The sequence below is a fragment of the Sinocyclocheilus anshuiensis genome, unplaced genomic scaffold (genome assembly GCF_001515605.1).
Source record: "Sinocyclocheilus anshuiensis isolate Anshui unplaced genomic scaffold, SAMN03320099.WGS_v1.1 scaffold775, whole genome shotgun sequence".
Taxonomy (NCBI): domain Eukaryota; kingdom Metazoa; phylum Chordata; class Actinopteri; order Cypriniformes; family Cyprinidae; genus Sinocyclocheilus; species Sinocyclocheilus anshuiensis.
In genome coordinates, this window is record NW_015552614.1 from 1,071,730 (window position 1) to 1,090,960 (window position 19,231).

At 37.5% G+C, this 19,231-nt stretch overlaps 1 protein-coding gene across 1 annotated transcript in view; it reads left to right on the forward strand.

Annotated features, from left to right (window-relative positions):
• LOC107665954 (protein sidekick-1-like) overlaps positions 1–18,968 on the forward strand; it is a 211,610-nt gene extending 192,642 nt beyond the window's left edge. The window contains exons 30-46 of the mRNA XM_016457025.1: positions 229–423; positions 724–925; positions 3,877–3,980; positions 4,563–4,633; positions 5,423–5,555; positions 6,080–6,136; positions 6,536–6,637; positions 8,350–8,465; positions 8,956–9,142; positions 10,214–10,351; positions 10,465–10,626; positions 13,901–14,026; positions 14,191–14,355; positions 15,285–15,422; positions 15,853–15,973; positions 16,199–16,328; positions 18,387–18,968. Coding sequence (XP_016312511.1) covers positions 229–423; positions 724–925; positions 3,877–3,980; positions 4,563–4,633; positions 5,423–5,555; positions 6,080–6,136; positions 6,536–6,637; positions 8,350–8,465; positions 8,956–9,142; positions 10,214–10,351; positions 10,465–10,626; positions 13,901–14,026; positions 14,191–14,355; positions 15,285–15,422; positions 15,853–15,973; positions 16,199–16,328; positions 18,387–18,659 — 2,420 coding nt within the window. The 3' untranslated portion in view covers positions 18,660–18,968. The remainder of the gene's footprint in view (positions 1–228; positions 424–723; positions 926–3,876; positions 3,981–4,562; positions 4,634–5,422; positions 5,556–6,079; positions 6,137–6,535; positions 6,638–8,349; positions 8,466–8,955; positions 9,143–10,213; positions 10,352–10,464; positions 10,627–13,900; positions 14,027–14,190; positions 14,356–15,284; positions 15,423–15,852; positions 15,974–16,198; positions 16,329–18,386) is intronic.
• The last annotated feature ends 263 nt before the right edge of the window (positions 18,969–19,231 follow it).

A 19,231-nucleotide genomic window follows, 5' to 3' on the forward strand; every position in this document is an offset into this window, starting at 1 on the left:
CATAATAAGTCATTATAAATGAATTATTTTATTATTATTATTATTTTATTAAAATTATCAGAATCAGAATATAAAATTTTTAATTTTTAGGCTGCATTAGTACACAGACTCATTTACGTTAAGTGTGGTTTCTAAGATCTATACTAATATTATTCCGTTACAGTGCAAATAATGTTACCATTAATGTACTCCAGCAGTTTTGACCTAGTTATGGCTTTGTTACTGCAGGTTATCAGATTTCTTACCGTTTGGATATCAACGACCCCAACAAGTTCACCACGGTTGAAGTGGGATCCAACGCACGTCAGTTCACAGTAACAGGACTGATGCCAGAATCAGCGTATGTGTTCCAAATCACAGGGCGCACTCAACAGGGCTGGGGACCCCCGGAGGAGGCCATCGTCATAACGACAGAAAAAAGAGGTATGTTTGAAGGGTCAACGTTCAGTTGTGTTGTTATCGAATTGTTCAGTGTTTTATTGTAGAATCATTTACAGAAACAATGACAAATCGGATGTGACTACTACTAAAAATTCACTGAAAAGCTTATGTTTCGTGTGGTCAGTTTGTCCGAGCAGAATGTCAGCTGATAAAGCAAACTGTCAAAACAGCATGTGGCCCTTCGGAGCTGACTGTGTTTAAACCCAAGCTCAAAATGAGCCGCGAGCCTGGTCTGTGAAACATGCATATGCCCAGCAGTGACTCATTACACATGTCCCACAGAGCGGCCACAGCCCCCTCGACGACTCACCGTGCCTCAGAAAGGGGTGGAGTCTAATAAGCTTCGACTTCATTGGACGGCGGGGGGAGAAGGCTCTTCCCCAGTGCGCTACTTTACCCTGCAGACATTAGAGCTGCCGGACGGCGAGTGGAAGACCCACACATCCACCATCAGTCATAATAACACCTCCTGGGAGGTGGATAGGTAACACACGCGCACATATCTCTCTCTGATTAGTCATAACTGCCTGTGCCGGCAACGGCTGGTACAAGAACAGTCAATATTAATAGCATAATGTGCTTTAGCTCTGACAGACAGAAGACATTAAAATACACAGGATGGAGTTACGCTCGAGGTCATTGTAAGTTTGGAATATACAGACATGGAAATAATTGAAGCTATAATTCAACAAGGAAATCTTTTCTGCTGCACAACAAAAAAAGTAACAAAAACATGATTCAGACATGGTTGAAATGGTTGTGCCATGTTTTTGGACCATATAAGCCCCATGTTGTTTTGTTTTGTTTTTTGTTGTGTTGTTTTGTTTTTTGTTGAACCAATTTGTTTGTTTTTTAGATATGCCAAAGTAGTACCATTTCCTTTTTGTGGATATGTACTGTGTTGTACCGTGGTAACACTGCTTTTTTTGCAGGCATTGTACAATGTTAATACTGTTTTTATTTTATTTATTTATTCTTTTATTTTTGCATGTACCATATAAAATATATTGACATTTTTGGGATATGCACAATGCTATTCTCTGAACTACCATATAAATACCACAATTATGATAATGATTTAGTCCCATGGTGTTTATACCATCACTTCACCTCACATAACTGCTACTGGGTGAGAGAGGCAGGGTGAGAATGAAAAGGGTTAAAATGAAACAACCTCAATTGGACTAAATCAAACAAAGCTCTTCAATTTACAAGAATGAAATTACACAAAACATGTAGAATATTTTATATTATGGCCATGCAGTGACACTGATGAGACATCATTAAGGATAAAAAAGGAAAGTGAAATCGACAGATAGCCAGAGTGAGAGTAAGAGGGAGAGAGAGACTGCAATCACAATCAGACTGACCATCGGGTGGCCTAATGTCTAATCACACATCCATTCAGCTCCACCCGCTCGCTAACCTGTTTTCTGCTCTCCAGCACTAGCTCATATTCTTTCACCCTGCCTGTTCGTTCTTCTCATCATCACCTGTCTGATTCATGCTGTCATCCTCGTTCACATCTGTAAATGTCCACTTGCATTAAGGAGAAAGATATATTGAGCTTAAGGACTTGCCTCCCCATAACACCATCTTTCTCAACCTGTTTTGTAATGAACCATGGGAGCATTTCTGCATTCAGTACAACTCGATTACCTACAACCCACATGCCTTTCCTTTTAATTACCCACATATGCCTTTAACTGACATTCAATGACTCATCATAAGCCATCTTCTGACTGCAAAAAGGCACAGAAGATTAATCTGAAGCGGCATGGATAACAGGAAAAAGTGCATTTGCACAGACATTTTAATGTGGCACGGAGTCGAAATAAATGTAAATGTGTTTATACCCGAATCACAATCGTGAAAAGCAGTCACTATGTTTGGAGAACAACTGTACTACCCTTACAATTTCTGCAATATATACAGTAGTACACAGTATGCAGATTTGAGAATGCAGACAATATCTGGATTGACTGTCATTTATAGGAATTTTAAATCGTATTTAATGTGATTAAATTATGCACACAGATCAAAAGTTTGGGGTCTGTAAGATTTTTAAAAGAAGTCTCTTACGCACACCCAGGCTTTTGTTTGATCAATAATACTGTAAATAGAAACAGAAGTATTGTGAAATATTGTTATAGTTTCAAATATTTTATATTCTGATTTTACGTTTTAAATAATTCCTCTCATGGCAAAGCTGAATTTTCCAGTCTTCAGTGTCACATGATCCTTCAGAAATCATTCTAATGTGCTGATTTGGTGTTGAAGTAAATTTTTTATTATTATCAATGTTGAAAACAGTTGTGGCGCTTAAAATTTCTTTGGAAACCATCATAAATTTTTTCAGGATTTTTTTTATCAATAGAAAGTTCAAAAGAACAGCATTTATTTGAAATACAGTTCTTTGTAACAAAGTTTTAGTGACCTCAAACTTACTGACCCCAAACATTTTAAACAGTAGTGTATATTTCATCATATTTAATAAAGTAATGTTTATTTTATGGACCATAGTGAACCACTTGATTTCCTTTCATTTCCTACTTCAGTTCATTTCAGAGAGCCGATTATTACATTCTGAATTTTTCCATAACCTATGCGGTAATGTAAAGGTCCCTATTGATATGTGCTTGAGCTACTATTTATGTCCTGTATAGTTTGTGTATATGTGTTGGTACAGTGCTTTGCTTCAGTTTGTCTCGTTTTCTTTCTCTCACTGTCACGTGCACATTTTTCATAATTGCATGAACCGAGTGTTTTGAACCAAGAGGATGTTTGTGTTCAAACCATCTTGATTTTCAGAGGAGTAAATGCCTCCAGCTATTAAAACAGAAATGCCACTAACAGTCCTCGTCTTCAACACCCTAATTATAAGCACACACACACACACAAACACACACACACACACACACACACATAAACACTCACAACAACACAAGCACCCTCACAGTCTCGATTCTTAAATTCCTAATTGCTCACTTCACACACATGCACACACACAGACTCAAAGTTTCCCTGATGGTCCACTTTGATATACATTACCCACAACCCTGTGTCCCCTTCCCACATCCCCTCAAAGTTTGAAAAACAATAACAAATATGTGCAGTTGACTAATATTAACTAATGATAAATTAATAATGATTGATAAACATGAAATTCTCAATAATTACTCGAGAGCCCGGTATCTGTTCAAGGTTGAACTTGAGCAAGACATTGTGGGTTGAGCAGACATGTCTACCCAATGGATTGGGATGTATTCTTTTGACTGTATTCATGAATGCATTTTTTATTATAGGTTACCTATAGTATGAAGTTCTTTCTCTGATTTTCTCAAAAGAAGCATAAAAATGCATCACTTATGGTTCCTTTTGGTACATGAGAATGATCTAGTGTGTGTGTGTTGAAATGTATCTCTTTTCTTGTAGACTGAAGCCATACACCTATTACAAATTTAGAATGATGGCCACAAATGATGTGGGAGATAGCGCCTTCAGCAAAGAAACTGAGCCAGTTGCCACTCTGCAGGACGGTAATACTAGATTCTGTGTGTTGTGCTAAGTGAATTATAATTTTTTAGAGTGCTTTTTGGATTTGAGTGTTTGTGAAAGGATCTGAGTAGATAGTGATTTTTTTTTTTTTTTTGATGAGAAAACAGATAGAATGACAGACAGACTGATAGATAGACAGACAGAGAGAGAGAAGAGAGAATAGATATAGATAGACAGACAGAGAGAGAGACAGACAGACAGACAGACAGACAGACAGACAGGCAGACAGACAGACAGACAGACAGACAATATTGTATTTTTTACAGTCATGACAATAAAGCAATTTTGAATTTGAATTTGAATACAGACAGACAGATCAATTCATTAATTGATTGAATGTGTTTGTCGTGTGTGTTTAGTGCCAGATGAAGCGCCTGTCATTTTAAACGTCAAACCTTCAACCACAACATCTGTGATTGTCCAGTGGCAGGGAAACTGAGACTTATCATCAAAACATTGTCTAAACAAGTTATCTTAGAAGGCTTTTGAATTTGAATTTGAATACAGACAGACAGACAGATCAATTCATTAATTGATTGAATGTGTTTGTCGTGTGTGTTTAGTGCCAGATGAAGCGCCTGTCATTTTAAACGTCAAACCTTCAACCACAACATCTGTGATTGTCCAGTGGCAGGTAAACTGAGACTTATCATCAAAACATTGTCTAAACAAGTTATCTTAGAAGGCATCATAATGTTGGAAGAGTCTTCATGTCGAGAGCAGGCTTGTGATGCTTAAAATGCTCACTAAGTTTTGAAAAGGCTTTAGCCTGAGTAGGTGTCACAGGAACTATTCCTGTCTTTCCATTTAACTGAAGGTTCAGGGGTTCAAATTGTTCAGCAACATTTAATAGCAGACTTGTGTGCAAAGTATTCAGCTGCCCTCTCAATGTTAATTATGTTTGGCAAGCAGGTTCTTAGCCTTACTCTTTACCCTCTAATTAGTTGGCAGCCGTTTCACGTACCTCCTCTATCTATTCACACACATACGGATACATTTACAAAGCTGGCCTGTTTTGACCCCATCTTAATTAACTTTGCCTATAACACTGATCACATACTAAATAAGACACATCCATAATAGAATAGGAGAGTGAGAACCCATGTTAGAGTGAGTCAGAGTAAGAACAACCAGATCAGGCCTTTACTGACCTGTGGTCTCAGCTAACTTGTCCTCTGTTGATCTGTGCTATCTCCTGGGCTGACGTGCATTGTGCAGTAATTACTTTCTGTCACTGTCTCTAACTGCTAATTAGCCGGCAGCAGACAGCATAGGCACTGTCTTTAACATTCTTTCATTAAGTAGCATCACAGGTCATATGCTGAAAAGTCAGGTGAATATTTCCTAGCCTGAGTTAAATCGAGTAATTAAACGGCAGTTTGCTACTTGGAGCTTGACTGAAACTCGATATGTCTGTCTGCAGCCGCCTGCTGAGAGAACTGTCAATGGAATTCTTGTGGGATATCGCGTGTATTACCGTGAACTTCCACGTGAGAACAATCCAGAAGAGCCAAAGACAGCAACTAACCAATCAACAATCAGTCCTGAGTTCAGAGGTTAGTCTGTCTGTCTGTCTGATTGTCTGTCTTTCTGTTGATCTATCTATCAATCTGTCTGTCATTCAGTTTATCTCTCAGGCTCTGTCTGTCCATCTGTCATTCTATCTATCTATCTATCTATCTATCTGTCTGTCTGTCTGTCTGTCTGTCTGTCTGTCTCTGTCTGTCTGTCTGTCTATCTTTCTATCGCTGTCTGTCTGTCTGTCTATCTTGCTATCTGTCTGTCTTCCTGTCTGTCGTTCTCTGTCTTTCCCCTCACTGCTAGAATTTTTGTCACAAACTAAAATTACTGTTTTGAATATGATTTTGTGTTGCTAGGTAAAATTTGTTGTTTATATAAATATTATATATAAATATTTTTTCAGTGATAAATATGTTTTGTCCAGGTTGCACTAATTTCCGTTTCAGATGACTGTTTTATCTTCTATGCTCAAATGCATATTAGGCAGTGTCCCTTGTGTAATTTATCTCACTTATTCTCTTTTCCTCTCTCTCTCTGGGTTTTTTCACAACTCAAACAGCTAAGAGCACTTTTAAGACAGTGAGCAGCCCTTCATTAACAGAATTTGAACTAACACGTAAGTATATTTTGATATTATTTTAATTGCTGAGTTGTTTCAGTAGTTGCAATCTTTGAAGTGTTAACAGAGTCACATTCAAGCCCGAAGGCTTTCAAACTCCCTGTTCTATCCTCTGATCTCCTCTACCTCTATAACAAACACTTCCCCTAGTCTTTGCGCTTTGTTGTTTAGCCTCTGGTCCTGTCACAATCTGCTGTGAGGAAGGGGAAAAATGTAAATCTATTTTGTTCTCCACCTCATTTCCACACCCTTTATCTCATATCCACATCCCCTCTTCCGTCGTCTAGTTTTAAATATTTTGGGGTCTCTTTCTCCTAATTTCTCTAAACTATACCTCAACACTCTCTGACTGCAACTTCCATCTTATTTTTCTTCATCTTTAATGGTGTTTTTTAGAGCTCAGCAAGTACAGACGATACACGATTGTCATGACAGCATTTAATGTTGTTGGAGAGAGCCCTTCAAGTGCACCTGTTGAGGTGTTTGTGGGAGAAGCAGGTATGTTTTTATGCCTTATTAAGATCACTGCTATGACTCAGCTCTAAAACGTGGACCACAAACTTTAGTAAACCCAAACTGCTTTTTTGAAATGTTGATGCTGTTTGATTTTAAATCTGGTATGTATCTGGTATCTGATCATCAGACCTACTTGCTCTGATCTGAGCACTTAGCGCTCTGGTAATGTTAACGAGGAATACATTTGCACATGAGTGATAATATTATATGCAATACAACCTCAAAGTCACACAGCCTGTTTTATCTGGTTATGAGCTGTATGGGAAAGAAAAGTGGGACTTGAATAGCACTGTGTAGAGCGATTATCTGCAAAACCCATTAGACAACGCACAGCGGATCCATTTGCGTGACCTATTGATAATGTGTCACAGACCAGTTTCCACTATGTAGCGCTGATCAATTTCACCAGCGATGTGCTGTCTGGTGGAGTATTAATATAAAAACAGTCAATTATGTCTTAAGTGAAGGTAAACAACAGCAGAAATGTGTCAAAATATCAGATCTGTGCTTTACATCATTGTGTAAATGTGCAATTCCTGTAATTATATATATATACACAATATATCTGTCTATATCATCTATATAGATATCAGATAGGGTAGATTCTATGACCTCCCTTCATTCTATAGGCTGTGTTTGTGTGTGAACGTGTGTCGCAGTACATGTCAAATCTAACTTGACTGTAAACTCATCTGATATGTAAAGCATTATGAAAGCCCATTACCTAAGCCAATTTTAAAAATGAGCCATGTGCACTAATCAGATTGGTTTGCACATCTGACCTCTCCCAAAGATCTGAATGAGAGGGACGGCACATCATTAAATATAGCGTCCCTCTGGCATGACTTTAACATAGTGTTGTCAGTAGTACCGATGTCAGTACTGAAATTGTAAAAATGTGACGATGCTAGCATTTCCCGCTAGCATGTTGAGCGGATTCTTAAACAGCTCTGATTGGCCATTGTGTTCAAGCGCTCAACAGATATGTCTGTGATTGGCCACAATGATCATCACTTCACGCTCTTCACAGAACACTTACACAGATACATAATACACAGATAATATGCTGATTTGGTGCTCAAGAAACATTTCTTATTATTATCAACGTTGAAAACAGTTGTGCTGCCTAATCATTTTCTGGAAACTATTGATACCATTTTTCAAGATTCACTGAAGAATCGAAAGTTCAAAAGAACAGCATTTATTTGAAATAGAAAACTTTTGTAACATTATAAATGTCTTTCACTTTTGAGCATTTTAATGTATCCTTGCTGAATAAAAACAAACAAAAAATCTTATTGCCCCCAAAATATGATGCATTAACTGCATACTTTGGCAGATATTTTAGCACCACAATTGGCTACATGGGAAAAAAGGAGAATGCCAAAAGCTTGTGTGTTCTAGAATTAAAAGCTGAAGTTTTGACAGCTGGCCTGTTTACAGAGACATTATATTTTACACATATCAGAGTGTCAATAAATCACTAAACCTCTTTCCATTCAGTTTAGTCACTGTCCATTATGCCACAGAGAAATGTTATCTGACATCTGGCCTTTACATGAGACAGATAGTCTATCAAGTAAATGGTTTCCCCCACTGTTGTAGACTTATCCCATCCCCTGTTGACACGTGCATGTTTGATTTGTTTGTTGCTCAATTTAAAATCATAATTTTGTGTGTATGTGTGTCCACAGCTCCTTCAGTGGCTCCTCAGAACATACAGGTGAAATCTGCGTCCTCCAGTCAGCTGGATGTAGAGTGGCAGCCTCCACCCATCGAGACACAAAATGGAAATATTCAAGGGTACAAGGTAACAATAAATTTTATTTTTATTCTAATTGTTTATTAAATTCCATGTTTTTAATTGTAAAATGCATATTTACGCCCATAGAAATTACCCATAATTACTTTGCACATTGTGCCACATTGTACACTATAATGCATGAATACATAATGCTCAGTTGTTTAGTCAGTTGTGAGCCCTGCATTTTATGAAAAGTATTTCCAAAATCAGTCAGGCGGTCCATCTGTTTACCGGCATAAGTAAACTGTCGTTCATCTGCAGTCTGTCGTCCCTTATCTCACTGTCATCTGTTGATTTCACCGCATAAGCTTCCACTGTTGTTTTCCTATTTACGCCATCTGTACATCTGTCTCTCATAGAGATTTGAACAGGAACTGGTTATGAATCCTTCTGTTCTGTCCACAAACACACATAGTATCAATTCACAGATATTCATACAATATGAACTATTCTTTGAAGTATGTACTGTATATGTGTTATTCACTTCTTCCCTCAGATTCATTACTGGGAAAAGAAAAGACAGAACGAGACGGAGAAGGAGCTGGTTTTGTTTGTTCCAGATACATCCGTGCACCTGAAGAACCTGACATCCTACACCACCTACCTTGTGCAATTGTCTGCATTTAACACAGCGGGGGACGGGCCGCTCAGTGCAGCCTGTGAAGGACGCACCCTGCAGGCTGGTGAGTCCCACTGAGATCCTGTTACGCTCATCCAGACGCACGAGGCCCAGCCAACCATCCGAGACATGCATTATCAGACCATGTCATTCTTCTAGTATTACTGCTTCCATTAAGAAACTAAATGTGGAAGTTGTTGCTATAACCCCAGTTAAGAGCCTTTACGCAAGATTTGGCAAATCGAAACAAGTTTGATTAAACTTTTGATTTAAATTTACTGTAATGCAGGTGAAAAGTATACAAGCATATTGTGAGAACTGGAATTAAAGGGATAGTTCACCCAAAAATGATGTCATCATTTACATGTTTTTCCATACATGAATTTCTGCTGTTGAACACAAAATACATTTTTTTGAAGAACATGGGTAACCAAACAGTTGCTGGTAACCACTGACTTCCAAAGTATTTTTTAAGTCAATTGGAAGTCAATGGCTACCAGTAACTGTTTACCGTCATTCTTCAAAATATCTTCTTTCATGTTTAACAGATAAAAAAGGAACTCATACAGGTTTTGGTAAGTAAATTATTTTTTTTTGGTGGTGAACTATCACTTTAATGTTAAAGCAGTAAAAGCAGCATTATTTTGAAATACTATTACAATTTTTCTGTTTGAATATATTTTAAAATAGAATTCATTCCTGTAATGGCAAAGCTTAATTTTCAGTAGCCATTACTCCAGTGTCACATAATCCTTCAGAAACCATTCTAAAATGCTGATTTGCTGCTCAAGAAACATTTCTCATTATTATCAATATTAAAAACACGCTGCTCAATATTTTTATAGAAACTTTTACTTTTTTTTTTTTTTTACTTTTACCTTTTTTATACCACCCCCCCCCCCAGGATTCTTTGATGAATAAAAATTTTATGAATGAAAAGAACAGCATTTATCTGAAACAATAATCTTTTATAACATTATTATGTAACACTAATGTCTTAAATGTCTTTTTTGATGTTTTTTGATGCTTTTAAGGAAATCAGCTTTTTTAACACAAGTCTATGCTTGAGATGTGGCTTTACTAACATCTCTCTCTCTCTCTCTCTCTCTCTCACTCTCTCTCTCTCTCTCTGAAGCTCCTGGAGCACCCAGTCATATGGTGTTTTCAGAGGTGACCGGAAGCTCACTGAATGTGTCATGGGGAGCTCCTCTGCAGCCCAATGGAGTGGTGGAAGGCTACAGAGTGGTCTATGAGCCCACCGCACCAGTTCATGGTGAGCAGGAGATACAAATAAGTAAAAGGAAGAAAGAAAAACACTCAATATAATCATTTTTTTTAATACAGGTATATGTAATTTAATATTCATAAAGTCAATTCATTTGAAAGGTGTCAGTAAGACAGTTACAGTGGAGATCAAGGGGAACTGGCAGCGCTGGCTGAAGGTTCGTGACCTGATGAGGGGTGTGCTCTATCGCTTCAAGGTTCAGGCCAGAACAATTAGTTATGGACCCGAACTGGAAGCCAATATCACTGCAGGACCAGTGGAAGGTATGTGTAAATATGAATAATAATACATCCATAATAAATCCCACAATAATTGGGGAAGAAAGAAACATCCCCTGCAGTTACAGACAGCAGCGCTGGAGGCTTTCTTTGGATTAAATTAGTTGTTGAATATGAAATGATTGCATTTAACTAGTGCTTTTCTAAAAATAAAAAAAAAGAAACACTTTTGAGACCTACCAGGAAGATGTGATTTTATTATTTTATTTTATTTCCTAGAATTAGTCGAAGATGGAAATTAAAATACAGCTGCTTGAACTCCATGGTTTGATTATTGCACTGTAATGGGAATGTGATTTTATGTAGCCTTTGAGCAATTGTTAATTCTCAAGACACAGCGCCTTCATTGCCATGGGACGCTGGGCCTCACACAGACAGCCTTCAGTTTTAAATGTTCTTCAGATGAGATGCAGTTGATTCATGTAGGAGCGGTGGATTCTGACTTGGTCAGTATGGATTATAAAGGAGTATGAGCTCTTGTGTAATTGGCCAGAATTTTGAGCAAACAATACTGTCTGCTAACATACTTTAGGGTACTAAATGTTTAATTCATATACTATGCTATTAACATGGTTCTGCAGGGTACATTACCAAAATAAAATGTGAACACACTAGAGTAAATGTATGTTTCTGATCACCTTAAAGACTTTAACTGGTTGTAAGTGGTTCAAGTTTCTACAGGATTTCTTTACTAAATCCTGTTTGTTAGTGGATGAGAATGACCAAATAGCAAAGCAAATGCAACCAACAGGTTACCAGTATATATATGGATGGGTGGATTTATTGGGGTGATGGGTGATAGTGAGAAAGGTCCAGGTAGGTGCTCCGGTGCCGTGAGTGCTCTCTTCCGTCTTCCCAGTGCAGAGGGTCCGTGCAGTGCTCCTGTGGGGCTGGTCGGTCACACGCTGCTTTCTGTGGGAAAAATGAGAGGGCGAGTTAGTGCTCAGTCTCATGGAGGAATCTCCTAGATGGCAGGGCTTGCGTGGCTTATGTAGCCGCCGCCTGATGAGGTGCAGCTGTGACCGATCAGCCTGTGATGATGATGGCCAGGTGCTCCTTGCTTGTGTCCAGGGCGACGCTGATGAAGCTTCGGGACGCTCGTCACAATATATATATAGTTTGTTTGTTTTAATGTTTTTTGGGGGTTAGGGGCAGATGAGTAAGACCAGGTAGCAAAGCAAACGCAGCCAACAAGTTTCCAGTATAAAAAATATAGATTGTCTATACTAATTTCTTTACATACATACATGTTGAGTGACTGACTGACTAACTTAACATTCTTAAAAAGTGGAAAATACTAAGGATTGAGTAGACTTTTAACTTGTAGTGTATTTAAAAAAAATACTATGATTTTACAGTGGTACATATCCTTATAACCATGTCTAAATATCATGGTAATTTGTCCTAGCGATATGACTGTTTTGGTTGGTGATTGGACATTGGCACGGAAAAAGAAAAAAAAACGGTAACACTTTAGAATAGGGAACACGTCACATATTCACTATTAATTAAAAGTTTCCCTCAATAAACTCCTAATTTGCTGCTTATAAGTTTAGGTGTGGGTTAGGTTTAAGGGATCAAAAATTTGCTCATGCAGAATATAAGGCATTGATATGTGCTTTATAAGTAGTAATAAACAGCCAATATGCTAGTCATATGCATGCTAATAAGCAACTAGTTGAATAAAGTGTTACCAAAAACAGCAATCCAGAAAGAAAAGAAAACATTCTTCAGAAAGAAGAAGGAAAAATAAAGACATTCTTCGTCTGTGTTACAGGGAACAAGTAAATTGAATCATGGCATTTAGGATCAGCTAGTTTACTTAAAAGGTGAAAGGATTTGTGGGAAATGAAGTGTGTTAACAGCAGTGGCGTAACTTTGCGTTGAAAAGTGGTGGGGACACCGCCCAACTCGTTTTGCTAGTTTTTTATTTAATAACCTAATTTACTTGGGGACTGGGTTTAGAGTTGGACAAACTTAATTTTTGCTTTTCAAAAATACATCGATGTACCAGGTGACAGTGCTTGCATGTTTTTTTTCCCCCACAAGAATACCAACATTTTCACCTTCTCTGGTTTAAGAAGCGGCCTTTTACTTTACTTAAGTGTGAAAACCATCAATATTCACGTCATTTTTGCTGAGCGCACCTTCTGCAATTAATAGTGAATATAACCAAAGCAGGTTATTATAATTTTTATATGAATAATAAAATAAATATAAGGAAAACTCGCTCACTCGATTTTGTAATATTCTTTAATTTTGTAGTCCGTATGAAAAGGTGCATTTCTATTAAAGGCACGTCCATGTGGAGATGGTGAGTCAGCGTCGGCATTCGGCAACTTCATCTTTGCACCCGACACTGACTCAGAAAGCACTAGTTTATTAATAAATAATTAAAATGTCTTCTTTTCCCCCGACACGTTCATAATCACTTTGTCGGTGCTTTGTGGCAATTGCTTTATGCGCGAGCTTAAGCTCTAGCCTAATACGTATGCCTATAGCCTATATTGAAGTATGGTTAATATATTATTATATTAATCAATTTAATATAACGTGCGACTAGTTGACTAGAAAAATCTTTAATAGAGGGCAGGCCTGCTTAGCACAAGGAAGCTCTCCATTTTTAAAATGCAATGCTATAGCCTAATGACATTACGAAAAAAGCGACAGCTGCAAATCACGTCGTTATTGCACTGCACGAGTTATGCGTGCATAAGGAGTCAAATGTTGTTGTTGTTATTTTTTTATAACCCTAATTAGATTATGAAGAATGATTTGTTGATCTTTATACATACCTTCCGCAATGTATTTTTCAATTACTTTCAAAAAGTGGTAGGGACAATATCGACCCTGGCAAAAAGTGGTGGGGACATGTCCCACCCGTCCCACCCACAAATTATGCCTATGGTTAACAGTATACTGAATGTGAATGTTGTCAGGTCACAGTACCCAATAAAGAACATGTTTTGAAGAAGATATATCCCTATGGCTTCAATGTGACCTTTATGCAATCTAAACCACTTTAGACTGGCAGCGCAGCCTGTCTTACGATCCTTAGTTGCAAGCAGTAGAAAATCTTTTAAAGAGTTATTCAGTTATAAAAAATTCATCATTTTCATTCCATCAGCCTGAAGTTAGAAGCATGTAGTTCAGTCTGAACTGTTATGATTGATAAAAATGGCCAGATCCATTTTAAGAACTTGCTTTTTGTGCTGTTATTGATTATTCAGAAGGGAATAATATGCCTTATATTTCATAGGCTCCCCCGGTTCGCCCTTGCAAACATCAGTCACAAAGTCTGCATCAGCTTTGACGCTTCATTGGTCAGCAGGTGCAGAAGGGGCGGGACCTGTCAAAGGATATGTCATTGAGGCTCGTCCATCAGGTAAGCAGCAAAATTCCTTGTTCGTCTAGTGCATTACATGACTTTATAATACTAGGCTTATTCTCAATTAACCTTCCTCTTCTGACTTCCACCTCTTCCATCTTTCTTCTCCTCTGTGGCAACCAATTACTCCCCCTCCCGGTTTTCAAATCCCACATTTCCAGATGAAGGATTATGGGATACATTTGTCAAGCATCTCCCACCTGGCAGCTTCTCGTACCTCATCAGTCTGGACCGCCTACGCTCAGGTGTGGCCTATGAATTCCGTGTCATCGCAGTCAATCGTTTCGGTTACGGTGATCCCAGTCCGCCTTCCACTGCAATGTCTGGTAATCTTCCTCATTATATCACAGCACTGCATTATATTGAACAATGATGCGAATGACACCCACTGAACGGACTGTACGTCTGTCCCACAGCTTGGTTTTGTTTAGGCTACAACAAATTAGATACGGTATTTACCCTAACTAATGTCTATTGCATTCTGTATCACAATTCATTTTTCATAATTTTGCCATTTACAGTATGGGCATTAGTATTCCATTTCATTTAGAAGTTTCTGGCAGGCATTTTATTTCAGTGAGAATGTTTGAACTGTGTGAACTTACTTTGTGGCGTCTACTGCCATCTAGTGTCACACAGCTGAACATTCACTCATCTGTAAGGAAAGGAACAAACTGAATACTCATTTAGTGCTGTTGAATTTACTACTGCTTATTATACATCCCTTAGTAAAAGCTGTAATAGTATGAAATATTATTATGTATTTCAGTCTATTTTAAAATGCTGTTTATTCCTGACTGGAATAATGTCTGCTGAATAATCTCAGCAGACATTATTCAAGTCTTCAGTGTCACATGACCATTCAGAAATCATTTTAATATGCTCAAGAAACATTTCTTCTTATTATTATCAATGCTGAAAACTGTTGCGCTGCTTAATGTTTCTGTGAAAACTGTTATACATTTCTTTTCAGGATTTCTGAATGGATAACAAGTTTAAAAGAACAACATATATTTGAAATAGAAATCTTTTGCAACATTATAACATATGTATAAATTTACTGTCATTTTTTATAAATTTAATGCATCCTTGCTGAATAAGAGTATTAATTTCTTTCAAAAAATGTAATGAGCTCAAACTTTTTAACTGTAGTGTGTATAATATAATAGATTTTTTTCCCTGTGATATATGAAATGTCAACAGTAAAATGGCAATATGATGCATTGTAATGCAGAATTGTTGTCTGTTGTTGTAGCTCTGTCTGAAACGCCTTTCTATGAGGAGTGGTGGTTCCTGATCGTCATGGGGTTGATCAGTCTCATTTTCATTTTGATGGTTGTGTTTGGTTTGCTCCTGCTCGGACAGAACAAGAAATACAGGAGCTGTGGAACAGGTGAGACTAAACAGAATAATGGAAATTGATAATATACTTGTATTGCACTGAAACTGCCTTGTGCACTGAAAACTCTGTTCTAAACCTGTATGAATTTTAAATAAAACTTGTAATAGGCAAAATAAAGGATTTAGACACTAGAGGATTTGTGGTATTTTTGAGGTACATCAGAGTACCATATAAATACAATATTATGCTATGTATCAAAGTACTATCACCCTACAATCACTGTACCATATGATACCACCACAATAATTTTGCTTCCTAGACAGTTTCTGGAAGTCTTGTTTTGAAAGATTATAAGTGTTTATAGCTGTTGCAACTGGGTCATTGTAACTGTTGGGGGAAAATAAAAAAGCTCATAGTTTATGTAGTTAATCAGGCAACATGTCCCAGTGTTTGTTGTCATTACTTGTAATTCCTCCCGCAGGAAAGCACATAACGACAGTAGAAGAGTCTGTAACTCTTGACAATGGCGGCTTCACGGCTCTAGAGCTGAACAGCAGACATCTGAACGTGAAGAGCTCTTTCTTAAAGAAGAATGGAACAAGGTGGGGTTTCATCTGAGCTGTTATTAATATATCAGAAAAGTCCATTTCAAATTGAATGACATTCATCGATTTTTAAGTGTGAATTCAGTCAAACATCAAAAATTCTGTTATTAAAATTTATCACCGCATACTGTAGGCTACAATTTTTCTTCTAATAATTCTTCAGTGGAATTTTGTGTCTGGGAAATGTGTAAGCAATTTGTAAAAATGTTATGTTATCTCCAGATCTCCTCCACGGCCCAGTCCAGGTGGGCTGCACTACTCTGATGAAGACATCTGCAAAAACTACAACGGGGCTGTTTTAACAGAGAGCACCACCCTGACAGAAAAACCCACTGAGCTGTCAGAGTCAGAGGTAAACACACTACACCAATAACACACGACTACACACACATAAACAACTTCCATGGGGGTACGATGGAGTTTTAGAGAGATCTCATGTCAATTGCTGTAAATTTGAGTTGCTAAAGTAAATTTACTTAATCAAAAAAAGAACTTTAAAAATGATAAACCTAGTAAAAATTATTATTTTTTTTATTTAAAATAAAGAATACTGTGGTCATATCTCTGGCTGTTTTATTCTGCACTACTAGGCAAAAATAATAATAATTACAAATTAAAATAATTAATAAATTATAAATAAATACATTGAAATTGAAATGTTAAACTGGATAAATGATTGCAGAATAAATTAACAATGGGTAATAAATATTACGCAAATAAGGTATTTTACGGAGCACCTCACATGATATGTAGGGGGAAAAAACTTGATATCGTGGCCATGAATTAAGAATTTGTTCCCACAGCTTATTAATTAATTCATTCATTGGACATGGACATGACTTAATTAAATTAAAAGAAGGAACAATTTAGTACAACATAACCACAATCAGTGTTTAGGAAAGTTACTTTTAAATGTAGTGCATTACAATATTGCGTTACGCCATAATAAAGTAACTAATTGCGTTACTTAGTTATATTAAGTTACTTCTGCATTACTTTTTGTCACCTGAGCTGGGCTTGCTTATTTATTTTTAATATTTAAAGTTATATTTTTTGCAACTGTAAAGGCCATTTCACACCAAAAGTGAAATTAATATGCCTCAGGCTGAAGGAAGAGCCTCTGCTCATCACTCCTGATTTCTCTCAAAAAGTAAAAAAAAGGAAGAAAAAAGTAACTTGCGTTACTTATTTGAAAAAGTAACTCCGATATTTAATTGTAAATTTAAATCCAATAAGTTACTTTACTAGTTACTTGAAAAAAAGTAATCTGATTACGTAACTTGCGTTACTTATTTGAAAAAGTAACTCCGATATTTAATTGTAAATTTAAATCCAATAAGTTACTTTACTAGTTACTTGAAAAAAAGTAATCTGATTACGTAACTTGCGTTACTTATTTGAAAAAGTAACTCCGATATTTAATTGTAAATTTAAATCCAATAAGTTACTTTACTAGTTACTTGAAAAAAAGTAATCTGATTACGTAACTTGCGTTACTTATTTGAAAAAGTAACTCCGATATTTAATTGTAAATTTAAATCCAATAAGTTACTTTACTAGTTACTTGAAAAAAAGTAATCTGATTACGTAACTTGCGTTACTTCTAATGCGTTACCCGCAACACTGGCCACAATTTACCTAAAACAAGGGAATTAGTTAAAGGGTTAGTTCACCCAAAAATGAAAATTAGCCCATAAATGACTTGTCGTATGCGCAACGCTGAACTCATACGTCATCCTCCCGGAGCTGCTTCCATGTACAACTGTTGGTGCAAGCTAGATTAAAGTGATTATTACGTTTTGAATATGGATATTTTTCTTACAAAAGCGCCTTTGTTCACCCCCCGGAGCTGTGTGAGACAAATTTTTATGGATGGGCGCTTTTTATTTAACTTCTTTTGGATTGATGCATGCAACACCCGCTGAGTGGCATTAAACAGCTTGAAAGATCAAAGACAATTTTTAATGTAACTCCGACTGGATTCATCTGAAAGAAGAAAGTCATATACACCTAGGATGACTTGAGGCTGAGTAATTTATGGGCTAATTTTCATTTTTGGGTGAACTAACCCTTTAATAAGTCATAGCCACAGTTTAACTAAATTATTTAACTAAATAATTAATAAGTAGTGGGAACGAATGCTTAATTCATGACCACAATGTTTTGGGGTTTTGTAATGTACAGGGCTCCGTTGCATTTCTGCGGTGGCATCTGTATTTGAAAACTACATTGCATAATTCTTCATCCATGCCAGTAGGTGTCACTATAGAGTCCAGGACCACCATTGTATTGGTCGGCCAAACAAAAACGTACTTTATACACTCAGGCAACAATTACGTCCACACTGTAACTTTGCTGTCTGCTCTTCTTCTCTCTGGTCTCAACCCGTCCCGTCGCCCTTCATGTAAAGGTCAGCGACAGCGACTACGAAGACGAGCAGCCCAAGCACTCATTCGTAAATCACTACATGAGTGACCCCACCTATTACAACTCATGGAAGCGGCAGCCCAAAGGCGTGAAGACCGGAGGAGGGTACGAGGAATGTGCCATGACGGATGCAGAGGAGGGGGGGTATTATCAGACTGTGGTGACCCAGCACAGCGTAGGAGGCGTCTACACCCCCACGGGGCAGCCTGCATCCGGAACACGCACTCCAGTTACTGGCTTTTCCTCGTTTGTCTAATGAACCGATGACTTGAAACAAAAGAGGAAGCTAACGACTGGAAGTAGAGCCCTAAAACTGGACGAATCAAACTGTTGTGCTGGTTATTTCGGAGTAACAGCAAAGAATGCATTTTCCCGGAAATGAACAAGTTTCTCATTTCCCCCGAAAGGTGTATTTTTGGCCTCCTCTCTTCAAGGAAGGGAGGAGGATATTGAAGTATCTTATTGTTAACGTGTTAATGATTTTTGGGTGGATTTTCGCAGATTAACCATGATCCAGAAGAAGCAGAGACTTTGCACTGTGAGACTCTTTAGTAAGAGGTGGTATTCATTTTAAAATTCCTTTCTTATGAATTCCCGTTCTATAGCAACCCTCCGGGATTAGTCGTAATGTGTGGGCAAACACATGCTTGAGTGATTCATTGAATCTCGCTCTGATCTCCAAAACTCTAATTGAAGTTGAAACATCAGCGGAAACTTGTACAGTGTGTGGTAGACTGGAACAACAATGTGTTTTGTGTGTGGTTTATTTTCGTGTTGGGGACGGGCGGTTTCATTCTGGACAAAAAGCAGCATTGAAAATACTGCATT